Consider the following 15758-nt stretch of genomic DNA (forward strand, 5'->3'; position numbering starts at 1 on the left):
TCCTTTTGTAGCTGCTGTAGACGAAGGTCCATCAACATCTTCAGTTTCATATTCTGAATCAGTAGTATCTAAAGAGCTACAATCAAACTCAAGTTCACCAGTTTCATCGACTATTGCTGGAAAACAAATGCAAATGTAGCTTAGATGAAGTTAATTGTTATAGTACTGATTAAAAATATACATATATTAAAACGTGAAAACAGACCTCCAAAGTCGGGTTCTGGAATAACCGTAGGAGATGGTGATTCTTGATTTTCAGAACCCAAAGAAAAGTCAATATTTGTAATGTCTTTCAAAATATTTGATGTCCCTTTCCTTTGACGCTTATCAGGCAACTTCTTAAATGAGTTCTCTTTTGTTTTTTTCAGGATAGATGCTAAAGGCATGAAGGGAATGGAGGTGATTACTGCAAAGCTTTGGCAAAAGAAACCAAAAGAGGTAATAGTTCAAACTTACATGATGGAGTTCTGAAACAATTTTTCTGACTTGATGTCTTTGAGAGTTGTTTTGCACCAAATTCTCGAGCTAGAGAAATATATACACGTTTAAAAAAATGGTTTAAAGCCTGCAGCTACATTTAAAATAATTTAAAGCCTGCAAGTATTGACCATAACAGAATATTTACGTGTGTTGTTTTGTTTTCTCTGCTCAAATGAGAGGCCAGTTGAGAATGGCTTCTGTGGCTGCAGGAATGGAGCTGAGATCAAGTGAATAAAAAAGGTGTCATCTTTTCAATACCTGAAATCAGTGCATTGCCATTCTCTATACAAAGCAACAGGTACTTTTTCATCACTTACATGTCAAATTCGTCAAACAGCTGCTCTGTTTTGGTGAGTCTGATGTTTGGTTAGTCAAAATATCAAGTCCTGAAAGGAAAATCCAGAATATAACTTTCATGTTAGAGCCTGTCAAAAAAGCTATTATCTATAAAAAGTCTAAAAAGGTTAGGATGATACACTAACCAAGTACACATCTCCGTTTATTTTGTGGTGTCTGAGGTGATAGCATGCTGATTTGCTGATATAAGGAATGTGTATTAGGTGGAACATTCCTTCCTTCCATAGCCTCAAACAGCCTGTAATAGACTGATCGCAATGGAATGTCCTGATTTGTGATTGAATTTGAACAAAACTGACTTGCATTGCTGAATGTTCTCTTATCCTTCAAGGTTTCTGGAGTGATATTGTGGTTAGCTCGATCTCCAATGTGATAATCTGTTTTTTTCCTCTTCATACTGTGATTTCGTGGTTTTGTTTTCACGTTAAACTGAGATGTAATCGATTGAAAACACGGAGAGGCAGGAGAAGGTTTAAAAGCAATACGTTTTTTGGTGACTAAATCCAAAATACGATTTTCAATAACCTAATAATTAGGAGTATAATTTTTTGTTTATAATATAGATATAGGAAGTAAATATATATGTTAATATTCTTGAACAGAAATTTACATAATTGATACATCTTTCTTTAACAGAAGTATATAAAACGCATTGCTTTGAAATATAGCTAAAAATTAGTTGTTTTTTATTATTAATCGTAAATATTCTGTGCTGGAACATTCATGTTAGGTACTAATATATTTATGTTTTTAAAAAATAGGTTGAAGATCAATGGACTAAGGAATTTCGAGTTAAGCTTCATCTTGTATCATCTAATCTACTAAGGAGCATAAGGTATGTCAAAAGAGTCTATATTTATGTATATAGTTAGAAACTGCTAGGACTGAAAGGGGAACTATTTTGTTTCAGTGAGATACTTGGTTAGTGTCCGGATTATCTTATCTAAATTAATATAGACTCTTTCATATTAATATATTAGATTAGGAAGAGTGCAAGATTGTAAACATTTATTTAACTGAATATTATAATATAAAAACACAAACTTATAACTCATTCATCCATCTTATTCAAATCGATAAAATAAATAAAACAAATAAATAGGAAAAGAAATTATTGTTTCTGAATAAAGCAATGCAAAAACCAAGATTAAAAAATTGAAAAAACCCAACATAAAATGAAAAACATTCTTCTTCTGCAGTGTTACTCTTCCTTTTCCTTTTCGACTTTGATGGAGGTGCACAACTTTTTAGAAGTAGAAGTTATGTCTGGGAGATCAGCATATTCCTCTTTGCGTTTTGCAAAAGGTGTTTTGCATTCTTCTGAATCATTCTGGCTGTTTCCTTCCAGCATGAGCACCTAATATACAGAATTATACAATTAGCAAAACTATAATATAATAAACTTTATGTTATTACAATGTATGTATAATCTAGATAACAAACTCACTTCACCAGAAGACACTGTAGAAGATGATGTGCCAATCATTGAGGTGGGCTCGGATTGAGATTCCACTTTAAGAATGTGATCTCCAGACCAGACCTCAAGAACTCTAAATGTTGCTGCCCCATCCCTCACATTGTCAGATTTCACAGAAATGCCAAAACAAAAAGATTTTCCTTCTAAAGCTCTGACTTGTTCTGGTAGGAGCTCTGGATCTTCAATCTGTGTTATACATAAATTAGGGTTTGCGCATATTAAATCAAATTATTAAAAGCAGGAACCAAACTTACCTCATCATAGGAGCCATCCCACAAATCAACAGCTTCATGTCCAACAATGGTCTTAGCAACAGTATTCAACAACAACAACTTGCATGTTTCTGTGTCATCCCTCACAATCAAATGAAGCTTGAACCTATTACAGTGCACGAAATTCTTATATAGTGGTGTGAAAATATATTAGAAATTTGAATAAAGAACTAAAGATTTGAAAATATGCTCTTACACAGGTATCACTTCATTGATTTTAACTTGGCACTTCTCACAACGCCAAAGTTGGATATCATCATGGGTTGATTGAAGTTTGATGGCACGATGTTTGCAACCTTTATGCCCAAAGTAGAACCATGACCAATCAGTGTCAACAGCTTCAATTTAACAAATGATTTTGCAGTTCTCCACTTAGGAATATATGATCACGTTTATATTACAATAATATTAGGGGCACTCTACTAATAAATTTTTTTAGTAAATAATAAATCTTCTGTAGGAATATAACCTGATTCGAAACAAAGAGTTCGGAAATCATCTTGATCTCAACCTTGTTCCAGTCATCTTCTTGTAAAACGATTTCTTTCTTACCGTTTTTCTTCTCAATAATAGCAAGAGGAAGCCCATCTTCCACCAGTCTATACATATATGTAAAAAATTACAACTGTCTTAACATATAGATATAACAAAAAAAATAAGTTCAACAAAACTTACTTCTCCTTGAACTGTAATGCTTTCTCCATAGTTGGATCAAGATAAACAATGGATGCATCAAAAGCATTTGTGATTTGCACCTCACCTATTAACACCCTGATAGAATTAGGCACATAAAAAGAATACAATAATTTGAAAACGCATTTAAAGAAATACCTCTGTAAAAACTGATTTTGGCAAAACTGATTTTGGCAAACCTGATCAAACAGATCAGTGGTTGCTCACGTTCAACACAAGCCTCCATTTTCTCTGCATATTTTCCCCATAAACAACATGCAAGGTCCTTACCACTAAAAAAGAACAACTATTAGCGCAAGTAAATCAGTAAATCGTGTTCGCAAGACGAAATCAATTATATAAAAACATACTTTGCATCTAACAAACGAAATTGAACTTTCTTGCGGTCCTGTCCTTCAACTTGGACGGTTTGAACTGGTTCAAGGCTTACGATTTTCCCCATAACATCTTTAAGATGAAAAAACACATTAGTATAGAGAAGAACATTCAAAACCAGAAACTGAAACTAAATATCCGAAACATTTATATATAGGTATTACCAATAAGGAAGTTAGTCTTTAAGGTCCCATCAATGATGTCCTCGCATAGGAAGATGCTATCTTCAATTAGGTCAGAATTTGATATCACAGTTTTGTCACTGATCGTTATCTTGTATGGATGGCTTGTTGGCCGATATTGGCCTGATGCTTGCGAAACAGAAAACATTGTGAGAACACGCCATTTTCCCAGGGGTAGCTTTCGTTGGACACTCAAAATGTGATTCCTTTTGCACGTAGCAAAAGAAAAACAACATCATGTAAGTTAAGCATATTAAGGAACACTAAAAAAATGACTGATTGCATTTTGACCCTTACTTGTTCATCAGTCAGAACCATTTGAAGAGTCTCCCCACCAAAACCAGTGTTTTGCAGCCATGAATGTAGCACTTTCACTTGAGATCGCCATTTAGTCTTAAATGGTTTCAAGTCTTTGACAGGCGTGAGACTTGCGTTGTTTGACATTTTATTTGTTCTGGTTTAGATCGCAAAATGAATGATGTTATTGAACGTAGGAGAGGAGATATATATAGATATGTAGGTGATATTTTAATGATAGGTAAATCAAAACTAATTATTAAAAAACTTGATGAGCAAGTTGTTCACGATAAGGAATATACTTAATAAGAGAATTTTTTTAAAAGATTTTGTGGTTACAATTTTATCACGTAATCACAATAAGGAATGTTTAAATTTATGAAAAATCATAATAAATCGACCCTATATTATCGTGATTAGCAAGTATTTTGATGGATATTTTAAATGTGAAACCTTAAATGTAGAGGATTATTTATGTTAAGTATTTAAGATAATGAAGAATTAAAGGATAGTTAGTTGATTTGTTACGATTTTGAATTGATATTATCTGATGTATTGTTTAAATGATATGTGCAAGGAAGATCTTTGAAAATATTGATCTTATTTTTTCAAAACAAATTTCAAGATCGTTTGACGTGAAATAGCATAGCCCATTTTTAAAACATTGCATAGCCCATTTAAAAGTAGAACAAAAACGGAATGGGCTTCTTTTATGAGGTTTGACGTGAAATAGTTGATGGATAATTAAGTAGAAGCTCCATAATTAAAATCAGTGGCAATCTGTTGTAAATAATTAGAAGAAGTGAAGATGATTATACATTTGTACTTCACTTTTAATAGGATAGATAGACATTGGAATACATTTGTCATTTTGCATGTCCAGCTGTCTTTCATTACAGCTGGCGCATTGAATTTTGTTTTCCAAGAAAGAAAAAATTACAATTATCAATTACAAAAATATCCTTAATAATTTATTTTTATTTAAACATCAAGACAGTGGAATACAACTGATATTTGAGTGCAGTTGTCATTATTGCATTACAGCTAGCATATTTAATTTTTTTTTCATGAAACTCTCATCAATTATATTAATATTTAAATATAAAATTAAAAAAATTGTGTGGTCAGAAAATTTAGTAGTGATAATGGTTATCTGTATCAAAAATTTCTAGATCTTTTTTTTGTCAGCAATTCTAGATCTTTTTATTTTGTATGAATAAAAGATTTTGGGATAAATTCTTAAGTTTTAAAAAGTAAATTAAATATAAATATATTTTCGGTCTAAAGGGATCTTTCATAAATAATTAAATATATAGAAAACTTCTAATAATAAGAGAGTATTACAGATAATCCAAAAGGCGATGTCAAAAAAATAAAAAGATAATCCAAAAGGCCATGATAAATTCAAATTTGTGGATCCTAATGTATACATTAGTTCGTTAGTACTAAGTAGTGGTGATCTACGTAGTAACTTCCATGCAAATTGTAGCGAGTCAAAGACCGTGAATACACTAATCATCCATATATATAGATAAGAGTACACAGTTTTAAAAATTAATAAAAAATGTCAATCATCCAGATTGCGTGGGATCGTGGCAAGAGACATTAAACGACAGAAATACATTCATAAAAATACCAAAGCTAATAATAATAATCTTGACAATGCTAACTCCATTACTTAATCAATCAGACTATTTATGTGATCATACATCTTTATATAGAGATTGAGGTCATATACTTTGGGCTCAAATATCTTCGACTCCACTGGAAAGAGAGGCTAACTGGGCCAAAGATTGGTAAATACACACAATTTTAGTGACATCTTTACAGGATTCATAAAGGGTAAATGGTTTGGAGAGTGACGAGAGTCAAAGAACCTGTCCAAGGAGAAATTCAGCAAGAACACACCCTGTATACCATCATATGTCAGTAGTTGTTGTATATTATGGGTCTAACTGGTCTAACCGTAGCGGTCGCGGGTGTAGTTGCGGACGTTTGCGGAATGATTGTTGTTTTAATTGTTATTAAGAGATTTGTACCACTCGTACAACGGTTAGAAATTGGTGCGTTTGCGGAATACTTATGACTGGTTAACTACCAGACGCTTCATTGGTTAAATAATAAATTAATAATATTTACATTTTATATAATTATAAAAATATTAAAATCATATAATTATAATAAATATAAACATTATATTTATAAATTTATACTATAAGTTTTAAAAAGAATTATAGAAAATATTTTTGTTTTAAATTTTTATAATATAAATTAAAATAGTATATATATATTTTAAATTTCTAGTATTTCAATTTTAAAATTTTATTTTCATATTTATATCACTTTTTTAAAAGAAAATTTATTTTGTCCACCCGCAACCGTCTGCAAACGATAACTAGGACCAACTTTTGAATTTCAGAGGTTCAGTTTGAAGCGGTTTATGGCGTTTTCTGTGATTGTTGCAAAACGCTAATAACCGCTGCGTTTGAGGGTGGTAGCGGAAAAACCAGTCATGCCCTATGTGACTCCAAAAATACGCTCAACAAAAAATGAGTTCTAAAATGGACTTCAACTTCTGTTTAAGCCATTTAACGTTAAATCATATTAAATCAATTTTAACGTTTGATTTTTTTTTTTGTGTATTTGAAATAGTTTGATCAAAGCTGAGATTTAAATGAACAATTTTCAAAATTTGTAAATTAAAATAGTGATATCTTGAGATTTTACATGATTTACTTGTCATTTTCATACTCATTTGAATCACTTAGAATGCGTTTAGAATCCAATTAGGTGCATAGCATATGCATATGTGGTATTGTAGGTTTGGTGAGGTTCAAGTTGGAGATATGAAGGTTTGTGCAAGAGGAGTAGATAAGATGGAGTGAAGTGGACAAGATGGAATGAAAGTGGTCGGCCGCGGGCGTGTACTGCGGACAAAAGCGAGCCGCGGATTGTTGGTCGAGAGGGCCATTCAGAGTGAGCGAACCGCGGACGTCCCACGCGGCCTACTCCTGTCCGCGGTGATGGGCGATGACAAGGGGCGCGGACGATGGCGCGGGTCGAGGCAGGCCGCGGATTCGAGTCCGAGACGTCGTGTTCTGAACGCACGGACCGCGGCCATGCAGCGCGGGTTGAGGCCATCCGCGGCTGATACCAAAACTATCTTATCCATTTGTCTTTCGTGTCAAACCCGGGTTTGTCAGGTTGACCCGGTTCGAGTTTTAAACCTCTATAAATACTTTTTAGACCTAATCTTAGGACTTATCTTGTTTTCTATCTAATCACAAGCCACTTTTGGGTGAAAGATCTAATCTTGATCATATTCTCTTGTGTTTGCTTGATTACTTTGATCATTAATCATGTTTAGACTTAGATCAATTAATGATTTAGTGTCTCCCATGTTAATGAGTGAGTAGTCATCTTTGTGTTCATGGGTTAGGATGATTAGAATGATTAAGTGATGATCTAGAATGTTTAGAGTAGATTAATATGTTTCATTGCTTGATTGAGTGATCTTAATGCTAATCTAGAGTTGACCACTTTAGATTAGAAATCTAGACATTTCATTGCCCGGAAGGTGTTCGATGAAATGTCTGAGCCAACTCAACATGCTCTTAGCTTACCCTACCAAAAGCATTTGATGTTAGGGGAGTTTAGAAAGTTGAATGATCTGTTCTTAATGATTGCTTGATTGACAGAAACCAAAGGAATTTGATGTTTGATCAATGAGTGTAAATGAGCTTTTGTCTTGACAAAGAACTTGCTTAGAATTGTTATCCAGACTTAGGGAATCGTGTTGATTGAATCTTTGTCATTTTAGATTAAATCTTAGTCACCTGAAATCAAATTTCTACACACATGACTCCTCCCTTATCCATTTGCTTGAAAGTTGCTAGTTAATTGTGTTAGAACCTTGTTAGTTTTATCAAATCACCTCATTACATTGATTGCATTTAGCTTAAGTATGAACTTGAATTCTCTTTGATTTGAAACTCTTAGAAATGGATTGACATCTAAAAATACTACATTGATTTGAATCTAGGACCCTTGAAAATTCCATTTCAAATTTGGCACCGTTGCCAATTCTAAATTGATTTTGACATTGAGATTTGGTCCTTACTTGAGATTAAGTCTTATTTTTCTTATATCTAGTTATTGATTCTCTCTCCTAGCCCTTTTGTATCTCAGGTGCATGAACTTGCGGAGCAGAGGCCCAACAGGCCTAGTTCCAAGAGTTGAAGACATTAGAGCATTTGAAAGGGAAAATGCAAGGAAGAGAAGAGAAGAAGAGCAACAGGCTCACTTAGACAGATTGGGGTTTGTGATGGATCAACATCAGAATCAGCCTCAAGATGGAGAGGGTAATGGCCAAGGAGGTGCCAACCTTAGGCCACAACACCCACAGCGCCAAGCTAGAGCTATTGGCACACATGATGAGCCCAATATCTGTGGGCATAGAGCACCAGCTGTGGAAAACAACAACTTTGAGATCAAGTCAAGCTTGATAAACATGATCCAGAGCAACAAGTACCATGGTCTTGCTTTGGAGGATCCACTAGACCACTTGGACAACTTTGATAAGCTGTGTGGAACAACAAAGATCAATGGTGTTTCTGAAGATGCATTCAAGCTAAGGCTGTTTCCATTCTCTTTAGGAGACAAAGCTCACACATGGGAGAAGAGTCTTTCAAGAGATTCAATCACTACATGGGATGAATGCAAAAAAGCTTTCCTCACCAAGTTCTTCTCTACTTCAAGAACTGCTAAGCTAAGGAATGAAATCTCTGGATTTTATCAAAGGAATCTTGAAGGCTTTGGAGAAGCATGGGAAAGGTTCATCAGCTACATCTCTCAATGTCCTCATCATGGCTTCAATATGGAGAGTTTGCTTAGTACATTCTATAGAGGTGCTTTGCCTAAGTTTAGAAGCCAGCTTGATACTGCTAGCAATGGTTACTTCTTGGGAAGAAGTGAAGCAGATGCTTTGGAGCTTGTAGAGAATATGGCTAAGAGTGATTCAGTCTACAGTGATAAGCATGATAGAAGCAACAGAGACAGTAGGGGAGGTGATGATACAAACACCAAGAGAGAGAGTTAAAGGCTCTACAAGACAAGATGGATATGCTTCTCTTGGATAGAGCTAAACAAGAGAAGGTGAACTTTGTTGGTGAGCGGAAACAAGAAGAGATTGCTGTGCTTAATTGAAGTTGATGGTCTAGAAGGTCAAGAAGAGTTGTGCTTTGTGAATGCTAATGAGACATGGTACAAGAAGGAGCCTAACTTTCAGTACAATAACTACCAACAAAAGCCCTTCTACAACAACCAATAAGGTGGTTACCAAGCAAGACAAAACTACTCTCAAGGTTTCTCCTCCAAAAGAAATCAGTCTACATAAGGTCAAGCCGGATCTTCTACTTCTGCTCCACAAGAGAGTAGCACTGATGCAATGTTGAAACAGATCTTGGAGTCCCAAACTAGAAGTGAGAAGCACATCGGATATGAGCTGAAGAACCTTCACACCAAAGTTGATGGAAGCTACAATGATCTCAACAACAAGTTCTCAAACCTTGCTTCCAACTTTAAGGCTTTGGAGAACCAATTTGTCTCAATGAGTAGTAACTCCAAACGCCCTATGGGATCACTTCCCGGAATATCTGAGAAAAATCCCAAGGAGACAATGAAATCCATCACCCTTAGGAGTGGTAAACAATTGCCTCCTAGAGCTCTCATTAGGGATAATGAGAAGCAAGATGGAGAGGTGGTCATCAATGTGGATGATGATGTGGTTATTGTGAATGAGAAGACCAATGAAGAGATCTTGGAGAAAATAGTTGAAGCTACAGGGAAAGGAAAGGTTGGAGAAGAGAAGAAAGTTGTGAACAAGAATGAAGCTGCTACTTCATCAAAAGATGCTCCATTCATCCCTCCTCCATATGAAGCAAAACTTCCCTTCCCCAGTAGATTCAAGAGACAGCTTTTGGAACAATACAAAGCTTTATTTGAGAAGCAAATGAGTGAGGTTCAGATTACTATGCCTATTATTGATGCCTTCATGCTAGTGCCTCAATACAGCAAGTTCCTAAAAGATGTTGTAACTAAGAAGAAGAATGAGATGGAAGGGATGGTAGTTCTCACCCATGAATGCAGTGCCATAATACAGCGGCTAACCATCCCCAAGAAGCTTGAAGATCCAGGAAGTTTCACACTACCTTGTGCCATTGAGCAATTGGCTTTTGAGAAGTGTCTATGTGATTTGGGAGCAAGTGTGAGCCTTATGCCTCTCTCCATTGCTAAAAGGCTTGGGTATACATAATACCAGAAGTGTAGACTTTCTCTTGTGCTAACTGATCGCTCAGTGAAGATTCCTATTGGTATCCTAGAAGATCTCCCTGTTATGGTTGGAAACTGTGAGATTCCTACAGATTTTTGTGGTGTTAGAGATGGACGAAGAACCAACAAATCCTTTGATATTAGGGAGACCTTTCTTGGCTACAGCAGGAGCTGTTGTGAATGTTAAGGAAGGGAAAATTGATCTTCATCTTGTCAAAGGGAACATCCTACATTTTGACATCAAGGAGGTGATGAAGAAATCCACTATCCAAAGCCAAGCATTCTACATTGAGGAGATGGAAGCTCTAGCTGAAGAGTATTTGGAAGAATTGGCTATTGAGGACTCTCTTCAACATGCCCTAACAGTTGATAGAGAGACTCAATTGATAGAAGATGAAGAGAGTGCAAAGTATGTGAGGATGCTGGACTATCACAAGGAGAAAAGTGGAAAATACAACTTCATAGAGCTTCCACAAGAAGTTCATCGTGCTGCCTCAATAGATCAACAAGAGAACCTCCAAGAAGATGACTGGAGTGAACTCAAGGCACCAAAGTGGAGCTTAAACCTCTTCCTCTTGGTGTAAGGTATGCATTTCTTGGACCTAATGAGACATATCCTGTCATTGTGAGTAGTGAACTGAATGAAACTGAATTGTCTAGACTTTTGAATGAGCTTAAAAAGTATAGAAAGACAATATGCTACTCACTAGATGATATTAAAGGGATATCACCTTCTTTATGCATGCATATGATACATCTAGAGGATGAATCAATGACTTCTATAGAACATCAAAGAATGTTGAACCCGAACTTGAAAGATGTTGTTAAAAAGAGATTCTAAAACTCCTAGATGCAGGTGTGATCTACCCTATTTCAGATAGGAAATGGGTATCTCCTGTGCATGTTGTCACAAAGAAAGGGTGGAATTACTGTGGTTAAAAATGATAAGGATGAACTAATACTAACAAGAACAATAACAGGACATAGGATAGTAAAACTGTTTCCTTCTCTCACGCCAGTTCCTCCTCGATTTTTATTCTGTATCATCATTTCGCAATATCTTTGGTATATTAATCTCCAACCTTGTTAGAGTATCAGCAGATTGATCCATAGATTGTTTTCGATTTGATTTGTTTAAGATCCACTGATCAAGCATGTTTTTCCTCCGATTTAGAACCACTGGTGCTTATAGAATCTTCGTCACTGCGTTTTATTTCAAGGATCTGACTAATCGATATTGTTATTCATTAACCTCAGATTACTGTTATTCATTAACCTCAGATTATTTCAAGGATCTGATTAATCGATATTGTTATTCATTAACCTCAGATTATTCATTAATCGATATTGTTATTCATTAACCTCAGATTATTGATTTGATCAATTTAGTAATAAAACTTTTCATTATTGTTGTATTTGTGGTTTGCTATAGCGTAAAGGAAGATGGGGCTTAACTTCACGAAGCTGTTCAGAAGAAGATGAGGATACTGATGGTAGGTTTTGATGCTGCTGGTAAGACCACTATCCTTTACAAGCTCAAGCTCGGCGAAATCGTCACCACCATCCCCACCATTGGTGAGTTTTCAAGGAGAATCTTTCTAGTCAATGTGTAGTTAAGATGTTTTTTTATTCATCGCTCTATTTTCCATTCTAAAATAGAGTACCATTGGAGTACATCACGACTCTATTAGGGCATCTCTAACTTCACTCTATTTTCCACTTTAAAATAGAGTTTATAGTAAAAATGCTCCAATGGTATTCTAATAATAGAGTAAAAATGGGTTTACTCTGTTGTTTTTTTTGTTTATTACTCTATTTTTTACTCTAAAATAAGTATCATTGAAGTATATCACAGCTCTATTATAGAGTTACTCTATTTTAGAGTGAAAAATAGGATGGAACATTGGAGATGGTCTTATAGAGTTACTCTATTTTAGAGTGAAAAATAGGGTGAACCATTTCCAATGGTCTAAGTATATCGATTTTTAGCTTCATGGACAAAAGGTTGAAGAGGTTTCTGTTTCCAGGATTCAATGTGGAGACTGTTGAGTACAAGAACATTAGCTTCACTGTTTGGGATGTTGGGGGTCAGGACAAGGTTCGCTTTCTAACTCTTGCCTTGCATCAATCAGTGTTTAGGAGTGTTTGTCTTCTTCTTTTCTTTTTTTTTTGACATTAAGAATGCGACTTCTTTGCAAAAAAAAAAAAAAACAGATTCGTCCACTGTGGAGGCACTACTTCCAGAACACTCAAAGGACTTATATTCGTGGTTGATAGCAACGACAGGGACCGAGTTGTGGAGGCAAGGGATGAGTTACACCGCATGTTGAATGAGGTTAGCCCTTTTTTCTCTTTGGTTAGAAAAAACCCCTTTCCATAGTCTGATTTGATTAAACCATGTTTCTAGGATGAACTGAGGGATGCTGTGCTTCTCGTGTTTGCAAACAAACAAGATCTTCCCAACGCTATGAATGCTGCAGAAATAACCGACAAGCTCGGCCTTCACTCTCTCCGCCAACGCCATTGGTAAAGTTATCTTCTTTCTAGAATCTTGTCCTTAGGTTGATCACAAAGTGTGGTATATAATTCACCTTTTATGCTTTTATTTATTTGACAGGTACATTCAAAGCACATGTGCCACATCTGGGGAAGGTCTCTATGAAGGCCTTGATTGGCTCTCTAGCTAACAACATCGCTAGCAAGGTAAATTAACTAAATTGTAAGGAACACTCTTTTGAAGGTGTTGATGCACGTAAATAACAACACCATTTGGGGATTTTGACTTTATGCTCATCTCCATATGTAAACTATCCACGTGTTATATTTTAATGGTGCTGAAATGTGCTTTGATGAGTATTGATAAAACCTTTACAATTTTGATTTGAGTAGGCATGATGAAGCTGCTGGAATACTTTTTTTGCACGTGAAAGAGACCATTAGTGATTGTGGAGAAGGGAGAATGAAAAAAGAAGCAAGTATTGTGTCTGATATTTTCAAGTTTCAACGGTTTGTTTCGTGTGTAGTGTAGTCTCTCTAAAACTCACATCTGCTCTTTTAACCCTTGTAGTGGATTTGTGATATATGTTATCTTTTTTTATTAGAATATAAATCGCCTGTTTGGTTAATTTTTGATTTAGGCTTCTAACCGAAATAAAACTGAATCAAATAAACTGCGAGTGGTAACTTAACATGGTCCAACAGTAAACAGATTCATGTTTCAAAAGACTTAGTCAAGCAAGCACAAAGGGCCTGTAAGATGTATTCTCAACAGAACTCGACGTGGATCTTGCATTTGGAAGAAGCTCTAGGAAGCATGAGCAAACCCGTGGCAAGACGCAACTTCTCCTCGTCCTCTTTTGCGAAAGCACGAACTTTGACAAGCTCGAGACACGACAGGTCCTCTAAGAAACGTTTGATTTGCTCCATCTCATCGCTACTTCCTTCATGCATAGTTAGTTCTAGAACCTTCACAGGAGATGACAGTTTAACAAAATCTACCGAAAAGCATCTGCAGACAAAATCGGAATGATCATGGCCGCACACAAGGGACCCTGAAGCAAAAGGAAGGGTTATTAGAGATTACTGCTATACACTGCGTTTTGTCCAACAATGTTTTTGGCTTTTTGGATGATACCTCGATGACGAGTGTGTGTACATTTGGAAATTTCTTTATTACAGATGGTAGAGACGGTAGAGTCGAGAGAGATGAACAGAACCCCCTATCAGTTGTAATAGATAACTGGCTCACGTTTTCGAACACAGGCACTGCTTCACGGTAGTAATCAAAAATCTGGAAGAAAAAAAAATAGAATGAAATAGTCATCATCAACCCGTTGCAATCTTTTAGATAGTTTACATATAGACTGAAACATTTCATGGGGAAAAAAACATTTAATGGAACTTTACTATATAATTATATATTTCCAGCCATTTTTATGTAGAACCGGTCATGGGCATAGACAAGTGAAACATTATTGCAAGTTTTAAAAGGTAGTACACATAAAAAACATAAACCCGGGGCCGGCAGAAAGATAATAAAAAGAGTAAAAGATAGATGACATTCGCAACTCGGCTTTCGCTGATTCGTACTAAAATTTATCTTTGTATTTCATCTTGACAAAAAAAAAGAGTAAAAGAGAGATGATAAGCAATTTACCTCCACAGTTTCAGGAAATGATAAGCTAAGCTTCTGGACATGTCTTACTCCTTTAAAAAGATTTGATGGATCGTAACTATCACGATCACCATATTTCTTCAAAAGTTCAAGCTTAGCTTCAACAAGAGAGTCGAGTTTAACAGCTGGATACTGAAGCTGAACATAGTCAGAGTAACCCAGGTGAACAAGAATGGGAATATCAAAACTCATGTTCCCCAACTCAACACTAAAATTGAAACGTGATCTAATGGAAAGCCTCTTAAGGTTCTTCGGACAAGACAGGATGTGAGAACATCTCGCAAGCTCCCAACTGACCCCAATTATGATCAGTTCCTCAAGTAAAGGGCAAGCAGAGATAAGCTTTTCAAACGCTCCAAGATTACAGAAGCGTGCCATATCAAGGGTGAGTGACTTGAGAGCTGGAAAAGAAATGTCCTCAGGAAGAATGGGGATTTTAACACCAAAATTTAGTTTCAGCTCAACAAGTGTCTTGCAAGCTAATTCATCCAAGACTAGCGAATCATCATGAAAAGTTCTGTCGAGAGGAAGATTCAAGACGCCATGGTTCAGCGCGTTACGTGTCCAACGGTTGGTATGAGATGTGTCAACACGGAGTACTGGGCCATTCAGAGTGAACCTTCTTATGGCAGACGTTCCTGACACAGCAAACATGACTCGATCAACAGAGTCCATGAAACGTTTTCGGTTAGCAGCGAAACACAAGGGCGTGTTCGGTTTGGGAAAGTGGAGATTTGGTGTGAAGGGAAGGCAAACGTGTTAGAATGAGAGAATTATTGAGAGTTTATTTATTGAGAATGAAGAACATGAAGAAGAGAGAAAGTAGATCTCAAGATGTAAGAGAAAGAAGGAGAGAATAATTTTCTTAATTTAATTGTGGATCTGTGTACAAGTATTTAAAGACAAGTGACCTCAGTACACAATATAATAAAATATCTTCTTCTCTCTTCTTCTTCTCTTCAATAAAATCGACCTTATAAAACCCTTATAAAACCTTATAAAACCTTATAAAGCCTTATAAAAGCTTTATAAAAACTTTATAAGTCTGACAGCTTGATTCTCAAGTCTGACAGTTTAATTCTCAAGTCTGGCAGCTTAATTCTCAAGTCTAGCTGCTTAAT

At 35.8% G+C, this 15758-nt stretch overlaps 1 protein-coding gene and 1 pseudogene across 1 annotated transcript; one reads left to right on the forward strand and one right to left on the reverse strand.

Moving 5' to 3' along the window:
• Nucleotides 1-2038: 2038 nt before the first annotated feature.
• LOC106323187 lies at nt 2039-3984 on the reverse strand. Its single transcript, XM_013761341.1, has 9 exons — nt 3819-3984; nt 3630-3726; nt 3459-3551; nt 3262-3357; nt 3056-3185; nt 2809-2882; nt 2569-2692; nt 2285-2500; nt 2039-2194 (listed from the first exon to the last, which is right to left on the reverse strand). The coding sequence occupies exons 1-9, from the start codon at nt 3982-3984 to the stop codon at nt 2039-2041; spliced, it is 1152 nt and encodes a 383-aa protein (XP_013616795.1).
• A 7922-nt stretch (nt 3985-11906) lies between these two features.
• On the forward strand, nt 11907-13444 carry LOC106323252 (annotated as a pseudogene).
• The last annotated feature ends 2314 nt before the right edge of the window (nt 13445-15758 follow it).

Source organism: Brassica oleracea, chromosome C2 (assembly GCF_000695525.1).
Source record: "Brassica oleracea var. oleracea cultivar TO1000 chromosome C2, BOL, whole genome shotgun sequence".
In the NCBI taxonomy this organism is placed as follows: domain Eukaryota; kingdom Viridiplantae; phylum Streptophyta; class Magnoliopsida; order Brassicales; family Brassicaceae; genus Brassica; species Brassica oleracea.

Excerpts from the sequence above, each read along its gene's own strand:
- LOC106323187 (XM_013761341.1), bottom strand. The coding sequence starts at position 3,984 with ATGTTTTCTGTTTCGCAAGCATCAGGCCAATATCGGCCAACAAGCCAT. Across the intron at positions 3,552-3,629 it reads TTTCGTTTGTTAGATGCAAA|TGGTAAGGACCTTGCATGTT; the intron begins GTATGTTTTTAT and ends GTTCTTTTTTAG. Across the intron at positions 2,693-2,808 it reads GGCGTTGTGAGAAGTGCCAA|GTTCAAGCTTCATTTGATTG; the intron begins GTTAAAATCAAT and ends GCACTGTAATAG.